The sequence below is a fragment of the Rhinoderma darwinii genome, chromosome 9 (genome assembly GCF_050947455.1).
Source record: "Rhinoderma darwinii isolate aRhiDar2 chromosome 9, aRhiDar2.hap1, whole genome shotgun sequence".
Lineage (NCBI taxonomy): Eukaryota > Metazoa > Chordata > Amphibia > Anura > Rhinodermatidae > Rhinoderma > Rhinoderma darwinii.
Window position 1 is genome coordinate 106,604,562 of NC_134695.1, and position 20,379 is coordinate 106,624,940.

Here is a 20,379-nt window from a genome sequence, read left to right on the forward strand (position 1 = left end):
CAGTGCCTGGGGACCAAATGTAAACCATTGTGGAGATATGTCAAAACTGGTGCAAAGGAAAAGTGTAGTTGCCCATGGCAACCAATCAGGTTTCACCTCTCATTTTTCAAAGGCCTTTGGGAAAATGAAAGCAGCATCCTGATTGGTTGCCGTGGTAAACTACTCCACTTTTCCTTTGCACCAGTTTTACCATATCTCCCCCCTCTAATCCAGAGGAAAGAAAATACCAGACCCCTAGAGACAGACAACAATAGAATGAACTTTATGGCCTTGAAGTAATTCAGCAGAATCGGTTTCCCGCCCGTCACATTCACATTATCTCGGTATATGAGTACGGTTTGGCTTTACGCCGCGCGCTGCTGGAAAAGTAAATAGAAGAATCAATGAGGTCGTGCGGCGTCCATCAGCCGGGTACCGGCAAGCCGTGATTGGCTGAGCGTTGCCTTGGAGATGCAGCGTTGCCGGCGTGTGACCAGGCTGCCCGGCCATCTTTTGTGTGTCGGATTGTGTGGAAGCGTTGTGAGGAAGGGGAGCGGAGGAGCGGGTGAGTGATCCTAGGGGAAGAAATGTTCCCATGACAGTGCAGCACAACATGGAGCAGCGTCTAGCTGGAGGTAGATGTGCACTGGAGGCGGGAATGATGATGAAAGGCAGAAGGCGCGGAGCTGGCAGACTGGAGGGGCAGAGGGGGAATCAGGGCTGGAGAATAACGAAGAAAACTTAGGATCGAGCGCTGATAGAACAAAGGAGGGCGTGGAGATGGCAGGTACCTGAACGGCTCACCACGCAGGAGGGGATGGGAGGTGGGCACAGGGTGCCAGGATGATACCGGAGAAGGGGCAAGAGAGACAGCATAAAGCGTGTACCAGCTCAGTACTAACATGAACAAGCCAATGGGCATGGAGGATAAAACACTGAATAGGGTATAGTGCGGGTTATGTTACCTATAGTAAAGGGTGATGACTGAGGGTCTATATGTAGGGACTTCACCATGATCCAACCTCTATGCCAGCAAATAGCCAGTTGTGTCCTCCTTTGTTCTTGTATGAAAAGGTGACCACAGAGCAGACACCATTATGAGGAATATCCGGGGTCTCGCGCCACCATCTCACGACATCTGTTTTCATTTATTACTGGGACATTGGACTTATCAGGCAAAAAGTAGGACAAAAACTGAAAATGTGGACTTTTCCTCTCACCAACATGAATGACACGGGCACATGATCCGCCAACTGCCGGGAGTCTGTATAGGAAATAATCATGGACTCTCCAGGTATACTTCTAGTACAGACTCCCAGGGGGATCATGATAACACTGCCTGGAAGAAGAACACCAGACAGCTCAGCTTGGCAGTGTGTCTTTTAAATAAAGTTTTGATAGATGGGAGAGGGGTAGTTGAAACCGTGAATTTACTGCAGAAATTTCCAGGTCAGCCCCAAATTTCTTCTGCGGATTCTTGCCCAAATCTACATTGCATTTTTTCACTTGAAAATTTGCTGTGTGAGCATGGCCTTAAACCAGGACACATTTGTTTTTAACTTTGCCCAAATTATTTCACTTAGTTGTCCAGCTTACATTTTATATACTGATATAAAAAGTTTGTAAATGCTTTGGTTTCCGTATTTTGTACTGAACCTGACCAGACTTGCATTTATGACCGCTGACGGTTCTGCTGAAAATGAAATACTGTGTTCAGGGATTCACAAGACGATGAGGACACCTGACGCGGGTTGCGAGCTTGCGTATCTTGGCTAAAATACTTCATGTTTATTATAGGCCTTGTGATGTTGGGGGAGAATAGTGTGTCAGTGCTTAGTATGGGACATTAGATGGTGCGGGGCAGCCCTCCTGATCTATGGGCGTGACTTGTAGGCTGTATGCCGGCACGGTGTATGCCGGCATGACTGGCACCTTATCTGTGGCCAATAATAATACTAAGCAGCCCATGATGCGCATCAGTATTTTACATCTGTGCGACCTCCCTCATATATCATTGTGACTTGTCTGCGTCCTACTAAGTATTCGTTTTTAGCCTGCTCTGTATGGCCTTTTTCTGTGATTTTGAGTAGATTTGATCCCATTTTCAGTGATTTGCTTTGAGCTCAAATGCCCCAACATTCCCTGCTTGTTCAGTGCTGTACACAGCCAGCTCTCTTGATAGCTATTACATTGGACAATGTCGTTGTAGCGTTTTTCGACAGTTTTTCGGATTAAGGAAAGCAAACTCTCCCAGAATACATTGCAGCACAGAACTTGCTCCGCTAAGCTGTTAGCGGTGTCGGTTAACAAGGCGTTGAAGGATTTATGTAGCGACCAGCAGATTTCTGGATGCCACTCTGGGATATAACACAGACTGTATGTATCTCACTATAAGGCTGGGTTCACACAATCTATTTTCAGGCATAATGGAGGTTCCAATACGTCGGCAAACATCTGCCCATTCATTTCAATGGGCTTTACGATGTTCTGTGCCGACGACATGTAATTTTACGCGTCGCTGTCAAAAGACGACGCGTAAAATTACAGCCTCATCAAAAGAAGTGCAGGACACTTCTTGGGACATTTTTGGAGCCGTTTTCTCATAGACTCTATTGAAAACAGCTCCAAAAACGGCCGAAAAAACGCAAGTTGCTCAAAAAACGTCTGAAAATTAGGTGCTGTTTTCCCTTGAAAACAGCTCCGTATTTTCAGACGTTTTTGGCTCAGCGTGTGAACATACCCTTAGGGTTGTTCCCCAAAATTTTTTTGTTGACGCAGAAACCGAGCCCCAAAACTCGTCAAAAACGGCCCGAAAATGCCTCCCATTGATTTCAATGGGAGGCGGAGGCGTCTTTATCCCGCGATCTGTAAAACCGTCTCGCGGAAGAAAGAAGGGACATGCCCTATCTTCGGGCGTTTACGCCTCTGACCTCCCATTGACATGAATGGGAGGTAGAGAAAGCGTATTTCGCGGCGTTTTATGCCCGCAAGGCTCAATGGCCGCGGGTGAAAAACGCAGCGAAAATCGGCGTGCAGGGAGAGGAAAACCTGCCTCAAACTTCCAAACGGAATTTTAAGGCAGAATTTCCGCCTGCAAAAAACTCAGTGTGAACCCGGACTTAATACTACGTATTTATTATGTAAAAAGTTAATCAGAAGTGGACCTCCGTCATACACCCTCAGCTTGCAACATGCTAAATCTTGTTCCCTCAGCGCTGATCTTGGAGTCCATTCATAAATGTGGGTCCTGTCCATAGGAATTTATGGATGTATCTTGCTCACACGGACATGACATAACGTGAGCAAACGCTATAATTCTATTGTTTAACGTCACTAAAATAAATGGATCTTCAATTTTGCATCTGCAAAGGGGGATTGTTTAGTTCGGTGCCAATCATACATATAGATTTGCAGTCAGCAGTCTGTTGTTTTTTATAAGGTGATATTTAGTTCTTAAACGGGTTGTACCAGATGACAAATATCACATATCCAGAGGAAAGGTGATAGTTGTGAGATTGTTGGTGTCCCGTACTGCTGGGACCCCAACTGATCGCAAAAAGAACGGGGGTACCCAGAAAGCTTTGGCACGGGAGCGGCAGGGGATTGGTAGAGTGAGTATTACGTCTTTGGTTATTTTATAGCATTGTAAGCTGTTTGTAAAATAACATATGTAGTTAAACAAGTCGTTGTCTGGTTTAGAAAAACAAATTGAAATAGCTTGGTAGGTCATTCTGAGTTAATAGAGGGGAGAGGGGAGTCCTTCATGCGAGACCGCCATCAATTAACCAAAGCAGTGAGTAGATAGAAAAAGAGCGACACTGGAGGACCCGGCACATCCATGGATTACATGGACAGCCAATTGAATTCAGTGGGCACCATGTAATGCTTAATTTCCCCTGTGGTGGTGCTGCAGAGGAATGAAACACTTGTTGTTACTGGGGCCCCTCCCATATTACAGATGAACGCTGAGGTTACCAGCAGTGGGACACACTATAATCATTCATTTTTTGGGGTACCCTAGTAGCAAAAAGGGATTGCAAAATGTAGAGGTGGAATTCAAAGCAGCAGAATTGAATCTCTGAGCAGTGGCATGAAGCTGGAAAAATCACCAGGCGGTCGAAAGTTTTTTGTTGTAACCCCCTAAAGATATTTTTGGGGATTTTGACAATTAAAGTCAGGTGTATTCACCCCTCGTATTAGAAACTGTAAAATACGATAATCTAGCATCTGACTGGTCCCATAGGTGCCAAAAACTAGAAGTGTTGAAGCATGGGTAATTGTTGAGACATTTGCCTAAAATGAAACGGTGTTAAAAGAATGTCAAAATGGTCAATGGACATATAAATAGTCTATTTTCATTCAGCAAAATTGTCTATTAATTTTATGTTTTTTTTTGTTTTTTTTGTTTCCGACTAAAAGGGGAGCAAAATTATTGGTGTATATTTGAACACAACCCTAAACCATGGTGAAGATTTTTGTAGGTGGTGTATCACCATCTGCTTCCCCTGAAGAATTAAAGAAGCTCTTTGAGAGGTATGGCCAGGTAAATGAGTGTGATATCCTCAAAAATTACGCCTTTGTTCATATGGAACGTGAGCAAGATGCCCATCGGGCAATTGGTGAGCTGCATAAACAAGAGTTTTATGGTTCGCATCTCACTGTGGAATATGCAACATCCAAGATACGTAATGCTACCAAGATATATGTGGGCAATGTGTCAAGCAGAGCTACTACATCACAAGTAAAAGAGTTGTTTGAAAAGTTTGGCAAAGTTGTGGAATGTGACATTGTCAAAAATTATGCTTTTGTTCACATGGCCAAAGAGCGGGAAGCCATGGATGCCATTTTGCACCTTAATGACACTCCACTGGAAGACCAGAAGATTTTCGTCACACTGTCTAAGAGCAACAACGCTCCAAAGAACTCCAAGTTATCTTCTGCAACGGTGGTGGGAGCCTCATCTGCACCTCCTCCGCCACCGCCCCCACCACCTCCTGCTTATTATTTCCACCGTGGACGCATTCCACCACCCCAAGCTCCCTTTTCCCCATTTCCACCACGTTCATGGTATGAGAGGGAATACTATGAGAGGTACACATATGACTTCTACGACAGAAGTGGGCTTGGTGCTCGCGCTACATATGACAGAGCCCTTACTCCGGCTGCCATGGTGGCTGCAGCGGCTGCGACCCTGCCGGCTGCCCCTGTAGCTGCTGCTCCACCAGCACCACCATCAATCAATGCAGCCTTGGCTCCTGCAGCATACAGGGACAGAAGTCCCGTAGGGAGAAGAACAGCAGCAGCGGCAGCAGTTATGGCACAATATGCTGATCCTTATGGTGCATCTCAAGCCTACAGCCAGAGTTACAGCCAAGCCTACGCATCTGCATTCTCTCAATATAGCTTGGGAGCAGCAGGTTACAGTCCCGCTGAGTACTACGAGAAATATGCTAACGGGTATGCAGGCCAGTACAGCCAAACTTATTAAGCCACACAAATCCTTTTTTCCCCCAGTCTACTTCTTCCTTTACCTTCTACCGAAAGATGAGAAAAGTGCATAACAGTTAACTGACTGGTGGGATTTATTCCTCTGTCTACTCATGAGACAGGGACGCAGCAAGTGGGAAAATGGTTAATACACTGTTTTAATGAGAAATCTAGTCATTTAAGTAGTACTCTACAGGTCTCCAGAATAAATAGTAGTGAATATATATATATATATATATATATATATATATATACACATACATACGTGTCTGTATTACAAGTGCAGAAAGGATTAGGAAGCATGGCACTTGGGAAATACTATTAATTAGGTATTACATATGATTTAATAAGCTCGGTACTAACTAGCGCTGAGGAACAGATGTTGCGCTCTTCATTTGCTAGGCATTGACTACATCTGGGCTAGACTACCTGAGATCCATATAGAGAGTATGTTGCTCATAAAAAAATGAGTTAGAATAAAATATTTCAGATTGTATGAAGCTAAAATTAGCACATCATAAAATTCATGCTTATTTTTACATAAGACGTGAGGATTGTTAGAAAACATTTTAAACAAAGAAGCTAGTTCTCAGCAAATGATAGGGATGGGGTCGTATAGCTCAGACATTTTACAATGGCATGTACTGAGATTATAGATTAGTTGCAGCGATCATCAATATGCCACAGGACTAGTTGATAATGCATGGGTCAAAACGCGAATACATAATATGTGTGTGAAATTAAAATTAGGCATTTTTAATTCATCCAGGTCATGGTATTATCTATAGTCAGTCAAAATCAACTGGACTGAAAGGGGTTGTCATGTAGGGGGATCCCCCACCTTGAGAGCCCCCTCTGTGAGCCAGATACCTGTTTAGCAAGCTCCCACTCTGGTCGACTCAGTTCATCCAATGGCCACCATGTAATACTATATTGCTGCTGCAGGGTAAATGTATGGCTGGGTGCAAATTCCACTGGTGATAATGGCCGATTCTCTGGGGCTACAAAAGCCGTTCCCTGCAGCGATTCACTGAGCACCGGGCCACATTAAAAAGGGCTTTCTTCGCAAGACAACCGTTTTAAGTAATCTTGACGATGGTTCACCACTCATCCAAGTGACTTCATCAGTTGAACATTCGAAGGACAAAAATGCCCTCATATGGGTAACTCCTTCATTAAGGTGGCATGAACTTATACAGAGACATGTTTATTATTAGAGAAAGAAATAGAACTAGAATCCAGCACTTGAAGTAGATAAAAGGAACCAACGTTCCACTTTTATTGGTAATGTATCAAACTTTAAAAGGGAGTAGTTGATAATAAAACTGAGAACGAAATAGAGTAGAAGGTTGAAATTGCCTTGGTTAATTTTGCTTACGCGTTTCTGACACGTCCTGTGTCCTTAATCATGGCATGCATAACACTCAGTGTCCACTCCTGGCTTTTATATCCGGTTTGTATATTTAGGATGAGATCTAATGAGATGTTTATTATCAATAATAATAATCTTTATATAGCGCCAACATATTCTGCACCACTAATTAACAATTCAAAAATAGTCGTGAGGACCCTGATCACAAGAGCTTACAATCTATTAGATGTTAAAGAGGCTCTGTCACCAGATTCTCAAATCCCTATCTCCTATTGCATATGATCAGCGCTGCAATGTAGAGAACAGTAATGGTTGTTTTTTTTTAAAAAAAAAACGTTCATATTTGGCCAAGTTATGAGCTATTTTATATATATATGCAAATGAGGTTTGAAATGGACAACTGGGCGTTTTTTTTTCGTTATGTCCAACTGGGCGTGTATTGTGTTTTTAACTGGGCGTGTTTACGTGTATGACGCTGACCAATCAGTGACCAGTCAGCGTCATACACTCCTCTCCATTGATTTACACAGCAGCGATGTGCAGCCACATACACAGAGATTAACGTTAATCAAGTGTCCTGATAATGAATACACATGAAATCCAGCCTGGACGTCATGTGTACTCAGAATCCTGACACTTCTGACTCTTTTCTCTGAGATTTCCAGCAAGGGAAACTAAATCTCGCGAGATTACGGAGGTAAACGAGATTGAGCATGCACTACCTGCAGATTCTGGTGGTTATACCTGCAGATCCGGAGTTGAGGTCAGTTAGCCTTACATGTCTCCTGTAGCAAATGAAATGTAGTATTACATGCCAGCCATTTCAATGAATTACTAGTGAGATGTCTTCACGATTAAAAAAACCGGAACGTTCGGTAGACTGTGGCTTATTACTGTAAGAAATAAAAAGACTGTTACTTATTTTTTAAAATGCAGAATATATGGAAATAAGATTCTAATATAAATGCACTGAAGCGCTCAACAGCGTACGCCGGTACTCGGTAAGGCCCCATGCACACGACCGTATTTTTCATCCATCCTTAAATACTGTCTGTAAATACGGATCCGTAGTCATCTATAGTCATCCTTAAATCATCCGCATTTATGGAAGGTTGTCCATAAATACTGTCCGTAATACATCCGTATTTTCGAATCTGCAAAGAAAAACCCCGGATGAATCTTGGGTAATTATGGACGGCTACAGATGCATAACCGTAGCCGTCCGTAATTAGACTAGTATGGGGAGTCCATGCCTTAATTACGGACAAAAAATGGACACATTCTATCATTTCTACTGCACGGACACCCATCTGTAAAAATACAGAAAGGTGTCCGTAGCCCATAGCAATGAACGGGTCCGTGATTAGGGATGAAAAATACGGTTGTGTGCTTGGGGCCTTAACGTTGTTTTTCGAGATATATCTTTTTTTTATGCAGCTCTCTTATTCTTGAGGATCAAGAGGGTTATGCAGTAGGATGTTTTTGAAAATATCGCCTCTCTCCCTCCCTATTGTGCCCGCTGAACGGAGCGCAACCGCATGTAAATATTGCAGCGGTGTTCAAGTCCATACAAGTTCTTACAGGCTGTCCAATGTACGGGACACCGAGAGGCTTTTCCCGGAAACCCCTTTAGTAGCAAGAGAATACTTCATAATGTGATGTACTACAAACTCTCTAATCTATATCGCACCATTAATTACAATTATATTATTATCTGATCTCCCTGTAGGTCATAATAATGGATTATAAGAATGTCATTAAGCAAACAGGCTAAAAATGATTTCAGTCTTGATTGACACATCGATCCAACCGATCTTTAGTTGTAGAAAACATGTTTGCATGAGATGTTCACTGATCTTGGCCATAGAATCTCGTTGAATGTTATAGGGGAAATCTCACGTTAACCCTTCTGCTGCAGATTCACATATTTGATTACAATTGGTGTTATTTCATTTTTCCTCCTTAGGCCAAGGAAAGGACCTAGTGCCCCAAAAACCTGCGTTCTACTATATTTACGTTAGCCATTCAATTTGAAAAGACTTTTTTTTTTTTAACTACATATTGATACTAATGAATTAACAGTCAGTGGTGACGGTGTCAGAGTGTGTAGGGACGCACCCGATCGACAAGGGAAATGGTAACACCCAGTTGTCAATTTATTCATACATTTCCAAGAGGAATAACAGAGGAACAGCACAATGCAGAGTTCTAAGAAAAGATGCTACAGAAATATCATTTCAAGTGCAGTACAAGTAGAAAGGGAGTAATACTTGAATTCCATTTTTTTTGTAGGTACTAAGTTGGTATATTTTTGGGTAGTTACCTAAGTTGTACATCCAAATGAATAGTGTAACTTTTGGTTTATATATCCAGGCACGGCCATTATAAATGACAGAAATGCACAACTTAGGGCCAGTCTGAGTCAAAGAGGTCCAGCCATCTACCGAGTGTTAGGACCGCTTCATTTAGGACTTGGGCGGGAATCCTACCTATGTCTAAATGATATGAAAGAGGTTTGTAAAACTAGATTTTTAATTTAGCTTATACTTTTGGCAACTTGGAGAAGTGCCTCGACAAAATATGTTGAAGATTTAATTTGATTTCTTCTCCTCAACTTTCCTTAGCCCTCAGATACTCTGCTATAAGTGAAGCGGACATCGGAGTATCTCTAAAACATAATGGTAAAAGCACACCGCATTTAATACACCCCGAATGAGTTTCTGAATGTACAAGTTAACTAAGGACAGTTCTATCTATAGTAGTCTATAAGAGCATGTCAATTGAGCGCACTATTTGCTCATACAACGATAGTAAATATCTACATATATTCCAATTTACAATGATATTACCTATTTTGATGCATTAGCACGGATTACCATTTCATAGTTTGTGATTTGTTTAAATCTACTGGTTGTCATGATGTATAGATATCTAGTCTTGCATAATATATACAACGTTAAGATGTGTAAGTAACATTAGCTTACTCAGAAAACAGTTACAATTTTATGTGTAGAAAACAGAATGCACATATATATTAAAGAATAACTATATTAAAATAGGTAAAACATGTATTTATTAATGTCACTCTTTGGATGTATACATTTCCAGTTTTTCAAGAGTTGTTAAATAAGTGGATAGATGTCTTCAGGGTAAATTTCAGTCAAGATACAGGAATGCATCATTATTAGGTAGTTTGTATAGTTCACGTGCTGGTTGTGTTTTAAAAATACAAATACTGCCCCCTAGAATTTTATTTTTCGCTGTTTAATTTGATACAATACCTAATCTCTTTCGCAACTGCCTGCCAAGGCCAAAGGACAGTAGTGCTTGAGTCAAGGTCCAGTTCTGTTATTATTCATGTCCATTTGATTGGACTGATGCTAGACCTATACAACCGGTGAAACATTCGGTACATCTTCCACTACATTAGAGAACAGCCTGAATATTTCAACATATAGTTTAATGGTCAATAAAGTGGAAAGGTTATAGCAGTTTTTAACCTGCCAAACTCTAATGGGGCCGCACCAGTGGTACCAGTTTTGGAGAGCCACACGCATTCCACAGGTCTTGTGATGTCATGTCTGATTGACCTACCAAAGCAGTGGTGTATGGAGGGATATCTAGCCAGCAAAACAGTGGTGAATGGAGGGGCATTTAGCCAGCAGAACAGTGGTGTATGGAGGGGTGTCTAGCCAGCAGGACAGTGGTGTATTGAGGAGTGTTTAGCCATTCGGGCAGTCTTGTATTGAGGGGCATCTAGCTAGCCTGGGCAATGGTGTTTCAATGGGCATCTAGCCTGCCTGTCAGTGGTGTATTGAGGGGTGTCTAGCTAACAGAACAGTGGTGTATTGAGGGGCATCCAGCCAGGCAATGGTGTATTGAGGGGTGTCTAGCCAGCCGGGCAGTCATGTATTGAGGGGCATCTAGCCAGTCTGGGCAATGGTGTTTCGATGGGCATCTAGCCTTCCTGTCAGTGGTGTATTGAGGGGTGTCTAGCCAACAGAACAGTGTTGTATTGAGGAACATCTAGCCAGCCAAGCAGTAGTGTATTGAGGGGCATCTAGCCAGCCAGACAGTGGTGTATTGAGGGGCATCTAGCCGGCCGGGCAGTGGTGTTTTGAGGGGCATCTAACCAGCTGGGCAGTGGTGTATTGAGGGGTGTCTAGCCAGCCGGGCAGTGGTGTATTGATGGGCATCTAGTCAGCCGAGCAGTGGTGTTTCGAGGGGGCATCTAGCCAGCCGGGTAGTGGTGTATTGAGGGCTGTCTAGCCAGCCGAGCAGTGGTGTATTGACGGTTGTCTAGCTAGCAGGGCAGTGGTATAAACAAGGTGTTGTAGAGCTCTAATATCACTTGGCAGACAGGCACACCTCACTAGTGTAGGTCACCTTAAAGTTTGAGAACAGCTTTTCTATAGGTTGTAGTTGCAGAATGGAGTAATCTCCAAACATTTGCTTAAGAGGTGGGGTCAGAAAAAGTACATCCATGTAATTGAGTTTACATATGTTTTTACATTTTTTTTGTGAAACTTGTTTTTGAAAATTTTTATGTAAAATTAAAATGATAGACACCACACTGGTGGAAAATGTCTAAGGAGGTGATAAGGCTTGTAGGTCATTGTACTACCTATCTAGTAGCTTCATGTGTACCCTGCATGCTCTATTTCTCTAACATCTCTTCTATGAAATTATATACTCATTTGCAAAAATTCTGAATTAACGATTCCCTCCATCGTTATGTGCCGAAAATTGTTTGCTACCCTCGCCTCCGATCCGGCCTTTTTCCCTTTCCTCACCCTTATTTCTCCCTTGCCTTTCAACAACGGTTTTCCTTATTTCACAAGACTTTGACGATAAAGATGCAATAAACATAATTCCGAAGGATACCACACAGTGCTTTTCCTCCGTGACGCTGCCTTGTTTGAATATGACGTTGCATCCGGTCTCTGTCGAACTTTCTGCACCGTTTCTTTTATAATTGTTTTTTCTCCCGTCCTTTTGCCTGTCAATGTGGAAAACAAAAGGCCATTCATTCTTACTCAAGATATAACATTGTTGCTTTTCTTACACATGGGTTGTCATTTATAGCTATTCTACTGCAAAAGTAGAAACGTAAAAACAAGGTAGCTTACGTAAAGAGTTCTTGAGCGGCCTCATGTGTAAAAAAGTAGTGTAAAGAAAAAGCGGAGAGACTATTGCTCATAGCAACCAATCAGAATCCATCTCTAATTTTTCTAGAGCAGGTTGGAAAATGAAAAAAGTGATTTGATTGGTTGCCAGGGGTTTCTGCTGCTCCTCTAAGTTTCACACATGATGTCTATACTCAGAGAGCTGAACCTTTGTCGAATGTAGTTATCTGGTTGTCAACGCTCTGTCACTAATATTCAGACAACAATATATTATTTATGAGAGGTATCTCCCCAATGAATCAGTTAGCTTCATTCTCAGAAATATTGGGATGACCACAAAATGGCCGCCTCCACTGTGTAGGGAAAAGACTCAATTAAAAATTGTTCACAAATGACTTGTTGAACCGGTTAAGCTTAGTAAAGAAATGAATATTAGGAGATGGTATTGGACTGAATCAAACTGAAAGAATTGAAACGTATTTTATAAAAAAAAAAGTAAAATCTTAGAGGCTGATTTTTACCTCAAGTTAGTTTGGTTATTGGCACTGCCACCTAGAACGGCGCTGCCTCTTTTTGATTAAAGATGCACAGTATTCACAGCATAACATCAGTAATGGAATAGATTTTTAGCATATAAATAAATAAATAAAACGGATCAGATTAAGAATGAATGGACCTTGAAAAAATAAATTGGTCGTTATATATCCCATGTAGAAGTTCAAGTGAAATGTGACGTACTGCTTTGTAATTAAATAGTTGAGTCGTGTATTGAACTGTGTTTGAGGATTCCGTGACGCTCCTCACCCACATCCTTCCGCTGTTATTCCGCCTCGTCCACGCTTTCTCCGCTTGAAAAGATGGATGCAACAACCTACACCTCTGTCTTCTTTTGCAGACAAATCTCGAACTTTTAACCCCTTTACCCCCCAAAAAATCATGGTTGAATGCGTGAAATAGACAGCAGATAAAGTTGGGTTCTAACAAGAGGGGGAAAGAGAGTCCCTAAAAGGTGAGTAAACAGGTCACTACACTGTTAATAAATCATCTGTTTAATTGTGTTATCACAGGCGCAATGAGCTGTTAGGGTGAGGCCGCACATTTTGGTTTTGTTTCAAAACGTGATAGAACAATATGTGTGGACTCACCCTAATGCCTGCCCGCGCCACAATTTGCTACATTGCAGTGTTTACTACACTTCGCTTCCATTCAGCACATGTCGCACCACTACTTTATTGTATCATATTAAGCACATCCTGGATCATAAAGGGTCATCAGTATGGATTTTACTGAGCCAAGATCCAATACGCCAATTAAAACAGTATTATGACAAGAAACATTTATGGCATATCCATAGGATATGTTGTAAATGTCAAATGTCCATATTCTGAAAAGAAGTGACCATCATTTAGTTGTAGAAGCCGTGCCTGGGCTGTTTCCGTAACTTCCGGTGGGGACAATGGAGACAGTTGTCCCCTTCTATTTTGTTCCCAATGACATCTGGCTACAACTAAACAGAAGTCAGGGGTCCTCCATTAAAGATAGGGATCCCAGAGGTGGGAGCCCCACCCATCAGACATTTATGGCATATCCAATGGATAAATGTTTCTTGTCAGAATTCCCCTCATAGTTCACACTTTTTGGGCTGTTTAAGTATGGTTTTTTTTTTAAAAAAAGATCATGCTAGACCCATCAATGGATAAGATTATATTCTAAAGCTGGCCATACATTAGGGATTTCAGACAACCGTTTTCTGAATGACTTGTCGTTCATGGTTGGTCTGTGAAGGTTGTCATTCTGGATGACAACGCCATAGGTTAAAGCAACAAATCACCAGTCAATCTCTGCCTTGATAGGTGGCCAGGTCTGGGGTTCTATTGATGGGATGCAGATCTGTCGTTTGGCATGAACAACTTTAGAAGACTGCACCCACAATGACCCAAAAATTCTAAGTTGGCAGATCAACTGTTCCACAGATACCTGTTTTCGGTTGCCATCTGTCATGCTCATTCGTGTCACGAAAAGGCAGCGACAGTTGGGATAAAATGGTCTAAATCTGTCTTTTTGGCCAGTCAAAATCTCTAGTGCATGGTCAGCTTTAGGGGCTCAACTGATGCAAAAGTCTTCCTCAGTTTCGTCATAATTTTTTTTAAACAATTTGGGCCTGCTCACATCGTTTAGGGGCCTCTGTCGCGGATTCCACCAAAACTACCGGAAACAATAGCGCATCATGCTGTGCTATTGTTTCCGGTAAATCCATGGACACCCCGACGAAACCCATTTAAGTCAATAAATTCCAAGAATACAAGACAGCACTCCAAATTCAGTGAAAAAATAGGATAATTTTAATGACCACTTGCGACGTTTCAGCCCTACTCCATGGGGCCTTTCTCCAGCAATTTGGATGGATTGCTTGAGAAAGGCCCCATGGTGTAGGGCTGAAACGTCGTAAGTGGTGATTAAAATGATCCTATTTTTTCACAGAATTTGGAGTGCTGTCTTGTATTCTTGGAATTTGCTGGCTATTTGGGACATTGGTCGTATGTCCTAACAGGAACTTTACACCCTGCACTTACTGAACGGTGCTGCTTTTTTCCATTTTTTTCATTTAAGTCAATAGGTACCGTCGAGCGCCTGTTGTCTCCGTTTAACGGAGCCTGCACTTGCAGCATTTTCGTTGTTCTGCATCTCTGACAGCAGAATGGAAATGCGAGCGCAAATGTTTTGCGGCTGCAATTCCCCAAATCCACAGGAGAATTGCGGCCCCATTCATTTCTATGGGGCCATGCACACGACCGTGGTTTCCACGGTCCGTGCATGGCCCAGGAGCCCGGACCGCAGAAAGAACTGGCAAGTCTTATTACGGCCGTGTTCTGCGATCCATGCTCATAGCAAACAATGGCCGCGGCCATGTGCACGGCCCGCGATTTGCGGGTGGCTCGCGGGTGACACTCCGCTGCCGGCTGACCCGAAAATCACGGCCGTGCACATGGTTACGGTCGTGTGCATGAGGCCTTCGTGTGATTGGTATGTTGCACTAAAGAATTCTATTCTGCACCACTATGGTGCTTTAAGACATCACTACATTTTTTATCCTCATCTCTATATCCCCATGTCCTGTATTACATTAAAGACAAATAACTAAGGCTCTGTTCACATTGGTGCTTCATTCTGTTTCTTTGCGTTTCCATTGTTTTTTTTACGGAAAAATTAGAATAGTCTACATTGATATTCTTGGATTTAAAAACACCAGAGTCCTGACATAAACTTTGACTTATAATTCCCCATATTGACCACATATAATACCACAATTTAATTTGATCCGTTAGGAATTAATTTGCAAACAGATCTGTCAAAGCTTTCATGGATATGTTAAGAAGGAAGCTCTGACTATAGTGTGAACAGAGCCTAATACGGTGGGCACCAGTATTAAAGCCTAATTCTGGTTTGGGAGTAGTTTAGATAATATATTGAGTAAGGCCGTATTCATATGTCACGTTATTTACGTCCGAGTTTCCCCACGCTCGTGTGAGCCTTATATCACAACTTGATATTCTTTCAGCATACTACAGACTGCTTATTAGGCTGGGTTCACACGACCATGTTACGTCCGTAATGTACGGAACGTATTTCGGCCGGAAGACCCGGACCGAACACAGTGCAGGGAGCCGGGCTCCTAGCATCATAGTTATGTACGACGCTAGGAGTCCCTGCCTCTGCGTGGAACTACTGTCCTGTACTGAAAACATGATTACAGTACGGGACAGTTGTCCTGCAGCGAGGCAGGGACTCCTAGCATCGTACATAACTATGATGCTAGGAGCCCGGCTCCCTGCACTGTGTTCGGTCCGGGACTTGCGGCCGAAATACGTTCCGTCCATTACGGACGTAACATGGTCGTGTGAACCCAGCCTTACAGGACAGAAGCTACAGGCTCATAAAACAGCCTGTAGTCTGCTCACACAGAAGGGAATTTTACTATAAAACTGCTGAAGTAATGATTTTGTTTGTAATTGAAAAGCTGTTTCATGTGTGTTACGAATTTTGTATACATAAGTATAGAGCAGATCCCCTTATACACCGACATAATTAAAGATGCAGATTGTGTTTTATATATCACTCCGTACATATATAGGCCGTAAGGCTCTGTCCACATCCGCGTCAATCCGGTGAGAAATGTTAGACATGGTGTCCAGTACAATGGCGGACACTACAAAGGAAACCCAACGGAACCCATTAAAAAATATCCAGTATTTTCAGTCTTTCGTCTGCTGCTATGACAGAGCAGAACAACGGAAAACCAGAATGCAGACGTGAACAGAGCCTAACCAACAGTTGTTCCTGCACTTTTTGTCGGTTGTCCTGTTTGTTTTATATCCGGTAGCAGCGTGTACGGTCTGCTCATGCTTCCTGTTGTCTGAGCGAGGTGGACCTAAACAAAAGCAATAATAGGCAGTCTAGTATGTAGCAGTACTACAAACATTTACCACCATATTAAGTAAAAAGTATAGCCACATACATTAGACCTCATGCATACGCTCATATTATACAGTTAGGTCCAGAATTATTTGGACGGTGACACAATCTTCATGATTTGGGCTCCGCTGCCACCACATTGGATTTGAAATGAAACAACTCAGATGCAATTGAAGTTTAGACTTTCAGGTTTAATTCCAGGGGTTGAACAAAAATATCCTGTGAAACGTTTAGGAATTGTAACCATTTTTCTACACAACCTCCTCATTTCAGGGGCTCAAAAGTAATTGGACAAATTAACATTACCATAAATATTTTTTTTAATACTTTGTAGAGAATCCTTTGCAGGCAATGACGGCCTGAAGTCTGGAACCCATGGACATCACCACACGGTGGGTTTCCTCCTTTGTGATGCTTTGCCAGGCCTTTGCTGCAGCGTCTTCAGTTGTTGCTTGTTTGTGGGTCTTCCTGCCTTAAAGGGGTTGTCCGAGATATATTTTTACAGTAAATTTAAACCCACAATGCACATATTTACAGTTTAATAATATACTTACCTGTGCAATCTTGCTTCTGTTCTCCTCTCTGGCTGCTCTTTTCTTCGGATCACATGACTTCTGACGTCACTTTTTCATCCTCCTCCACTGTCGTGTCGTATCCCGATCACATGGTCTCGCCCCAGAGAGACCTCGGATGGGATACGACACGTCACTGGTGACGTGTCGTTTCTGCGGGTGCTGGTTGCTTAGTGCCTATGCAGCTTTTCACTGAGCGCGCTTATGCGTGTTCACAGTGAAAAAGGACGGCACCTGGGACTAGCACAGATTCTATAACACGCAGCACACAGGCCGCTTGCAGCCCAGCTTGTAGCTTTTACCTCTCTTCCGTCAGAGGAAGAGAGGATCGATACGTTAAACGGTTCCATTAGAATTACCGTTGCTTTCAATGGTAATTCTTTTGTATCAGTTGCTTTCCGTTTGTCTCCGTTCGCTAGGTTTCCGTTCTTTTGAACGTAAATAAAAGTTCTGCAGACTGCACTTTAAAAAAAACGGAAACTTAGCGAACGGAGATAAACGGAAAGCAACTGATACAAAAAAATTACCATTGAAAGCAATGGTAATTCTAATGGAACCGTTGCTTTCCGTTTAACGTATCGATCCTCTCTTCCTCTGACGGAAGAGAGGTAAACGTATAGAAACGCTAGTGTGAAAGAAGCCTTAGGGCCTGTTCACATCAGCGTTGGCTCTCCGTTCCGGGGTTCCGTCTGAGGTTTCCGTCGGGTGAACCCCCTGCAACGGAAAGTCAAACTGAAACCACAGCTTCCGTTTCAGTCACATTGATATCAGTGGTGACGGAAACATTGCTAATGGTTTCCGTTCGTCACCATTCCGTCTGGTTTCCGGTCTTCTGACGGAATCAATAACGCAGTCGACTACGCTATTGATTCCGTCGGAAAACCGGAAACCAGCCGGAATGGTGACGAACGGAAAGCATTAGTGATGTTTCCGTCACCATTGAGATCAATAGTGACTGAAACAGAAGCTGTGCTGTCAGTTTCACTTTCCGTTGCGGGGTTCACCCGACGGAACCCTCCGACGGAACCCCGGAACGGAAATGAACGGTGATGTGAACAGGCTCTAAGTTGTTATTATGTGTTTTTTACAGGTTGGGTCCTTGGTACTACATCAAGTTCAAGGACTACTTCAATTACACCTTTTTTATTTTGAATAAAATCGTTAACCAGTGTTGTGTGTAGAGATGAGCGAACTTATGAAAAGTTCGGTTCGTCTAGTTCGCCGAATTTCACGAAAAAGTTTGATTCGGACCAAACTAGTTCTGACCGAACCTGTAATTTCCGTGCGCCGAGCATGGTACTGTCCAGGGTGCTGAAAGAGTTAATGGGCTGCACTAACTCTCAGCAACCTTGACAGTACCATGCTCGGCGCACGGAAAATACAATTTTAATGTAATAAAAAAAAATTAAAAATACGTTCATACTTACATTCTTCCTGTCCGGCCTCCAGCGATGACGTTTCATCCATGTCGCCGCTGCAGCCAATCACAGGCTGTAGTGGCGGTCACGCACGTCAGAAGGCCGGCCTCCAGGGATGACGCTTCATCCCACGTGACCGCCTCTGCAGCTAATCACAGGCTGCAGCGGCCTCTGCAGCCAATCACAGGCTGCAGCGGCCTCTGCAGCCAATCACACGCTCCTCTCCTGAAATACTCTGTGCTGCCTTAAACTCTGTGGACAGGTCAGGATCCTGTATCTTTTAAATGCTGCTGGGGAACCCGCTCGATCCACTATATAAGGCTGCGCTACAGTGCAGCATTTAAAAGAAACAGGATCCTGACATGTCCACAGAGTTTAAGGCAGCACAGAGTATTTCAGGAGATGAGCGTGCAGATTCAGTGCTGCTGTGAACTCTGCTATTACCATTACGTAGCTCAGTCTGTTACCTCTCCTCCAATCCTGTCCTCAATAACACCTTCACATGATTGGCAAGTCACCACGTAATGGTAAGAGCAGAGTTCACAGCAGCACAGAGTATTTCAGGAGATGAGCGTGCGGATCTTGTGCGGGGTGGTGACTTGCCAATCATGTGAAGGTGTTATTGAGGACAGGAGTGGAGGAGAGGTAACAGACAGAGCTACGTAATGGTAAGAGCAGAGTTCACAGCAGCACAGAGTATTTCAGTAGAGGAGCGTGCAGATTCTGTGCAGATTGGCAAGTCACTACCCCGCACAAGATCCGCACGCTCATCTCCTGAAATACTCTGTGCTGCTGTGAACTCTGCTCTTACCATTACGTGGTGACTTGCCAATCATGTGAAGGTGTTATTGAGGACAGGAGTGGAGGAGAGGTAACAGACTGAGAGCTACGTAATGGTAAGAGCAGAGTTCACAGCAGCACTTAATCTGCACGCTCATCTCCTGAAATACTCTGTGCTGCCTTAAACTCTGTGGACAGGTCAGGATCCTGTTTCTTTTAAATGCTGCACTGTAGCGCAGCCTTATATAGTGGATCGAGCGAGTTCCCCAGCAGCATTTAAAAGAAACAGGATCCTGACCTGTCCACAGAGTTTAAGGCAGCACAGAGTATTTCAGGAGATGAGCACGGCCGGCCACGGGCAGCCGGTCGTTTTTCCGAGCCGTGCTCCCATTATAAAGTATAGGAGCACGGCCCGTAGAATAAAAAAATAGAACATGTTCTATCTTTTTAACGGCACGGGCACCTTCCCGTGAGAAAACGGGAAGGTACCCGTGGCTAACAAGTCTATGGGCCCGCTATTTCGGGTCGTAATTACGACCCGTAATAACGGGTGTTTTTACGGTCGTGTGCATGAGGCCCCGTAATGACCGGTGGCTACATGTGTGCACCCGTCATTACGGCAGCGTTGCTAGGTGACTTCAGTAAATAGTCACTGTCCAGGGTGCTGAAAGAGTTAACTGATCGGCAGTAACTGCTTCAGCACCGTGGACAGTGAATTCCGATCAGAATATAGAGTAACCTGTAAAAAAAAAAAGACGTTCATACTTACCGAGAACTTTCTGCTTCCTCCAGTCCGGTCTCCTGGCCGTTGCCTTGGTGACGTGTCCCTCTCGACATCCGGCCCGACATTCCTGGATGACGTTACAGCCCATGTGACCGCTGCAGCCAATCATAGGCTGCCGCGGCCTCTGCAGCCAATCACAGGCTGCAGAGGCCTCTGCAGCCAATCACAGGCTGCCGCGTCAGAAAAGAAGGTCGGACTGGAGGAAGAAGAGGGACTCGTCACCAAGACAACGACCGGGTACGTATGAAATGCTTTTTATTTTATTTTTAATCAGCAGCCTCTTTTCTCTATCAGTGATTGATAGAGACAAGTGGCTGCCGATTTGTATAATATTTTTGACCGGGTTCGGTCAAAACGGGTTCGGCCGAACCCGGTGAAGTTCGGATTC

The 20,379-nt window shown here is 43.4% G+C and overlaps 2 protein-coding genes across 5 annotated transcripts in view; both read left to right on the plus strand.

Moving 5' to 3' along the window:
- The first annotated feature begins 204 nt into the window (after positions 1 to 204).
- The window catches only part of BATF2 (basic leucine zipper ATF-like transcription factor 2), a 152,439-nt gene continuing 132,264 nt past the window's right edge, over positions 205 to 20,379 (plus strand). The window contains exons 1-3 of one of the 3 annotated variants that reach the window (XM_075838741.1): positions 4,424 to 4,512; positions 12,860 to 12,973; positions 16,772 to 16,829. The gene's annotated coding sequence lies outside the window, so the exon portion shown is untranslated. Of the gene's footprint in view, positions 545 to 4,423; positions 4,513 to 12,859; positions 12,974 to 16,771; positions 16,830 to 20,379 lie in introns of those variants that run through there. The other 2 variants (XM_075838743.1, XM_075838740.1) reach the window with 2 other exon arrangements.
- Positions 528 to 12,737, plus strand: LOC142661312 (uncharacterized). Of its 2 annotated transcripts, none has more exons than XM_075838739.1 (2): positions 528 to 614; positions 4,399 to 12,737. In XM_075838739.1, exon 2 carries the CDS (start codon positions 4,442 to 4,444, stop codon positions 5,465 to 5,467), a length of 1,026 nt encoding a protein of 341 aa, XP_075694854.1. In that variant the 5' UTR covers positions 528 to 614; positions 4,399 to 4,441; the 3' UTR covers positions 5,468 to 12,737. The 2 variants fall into 2 exon arrangements, with proteins under 2 accessions (XP_075694854.1, XP_075694853.1); XM_075838738.1 differs by lacking the exon at positions 528 to 614 and adding an exon at positions 622 to 766.

Coding starts and splice junctions, on each gene's coding strand:
- LOC142661312 (XM_075838739.1), top strand. CDS start 4,442: ATGGTGAAGATTTTTGTAGGTGGTGTATCACCATCTGCTTCCCCTGAA.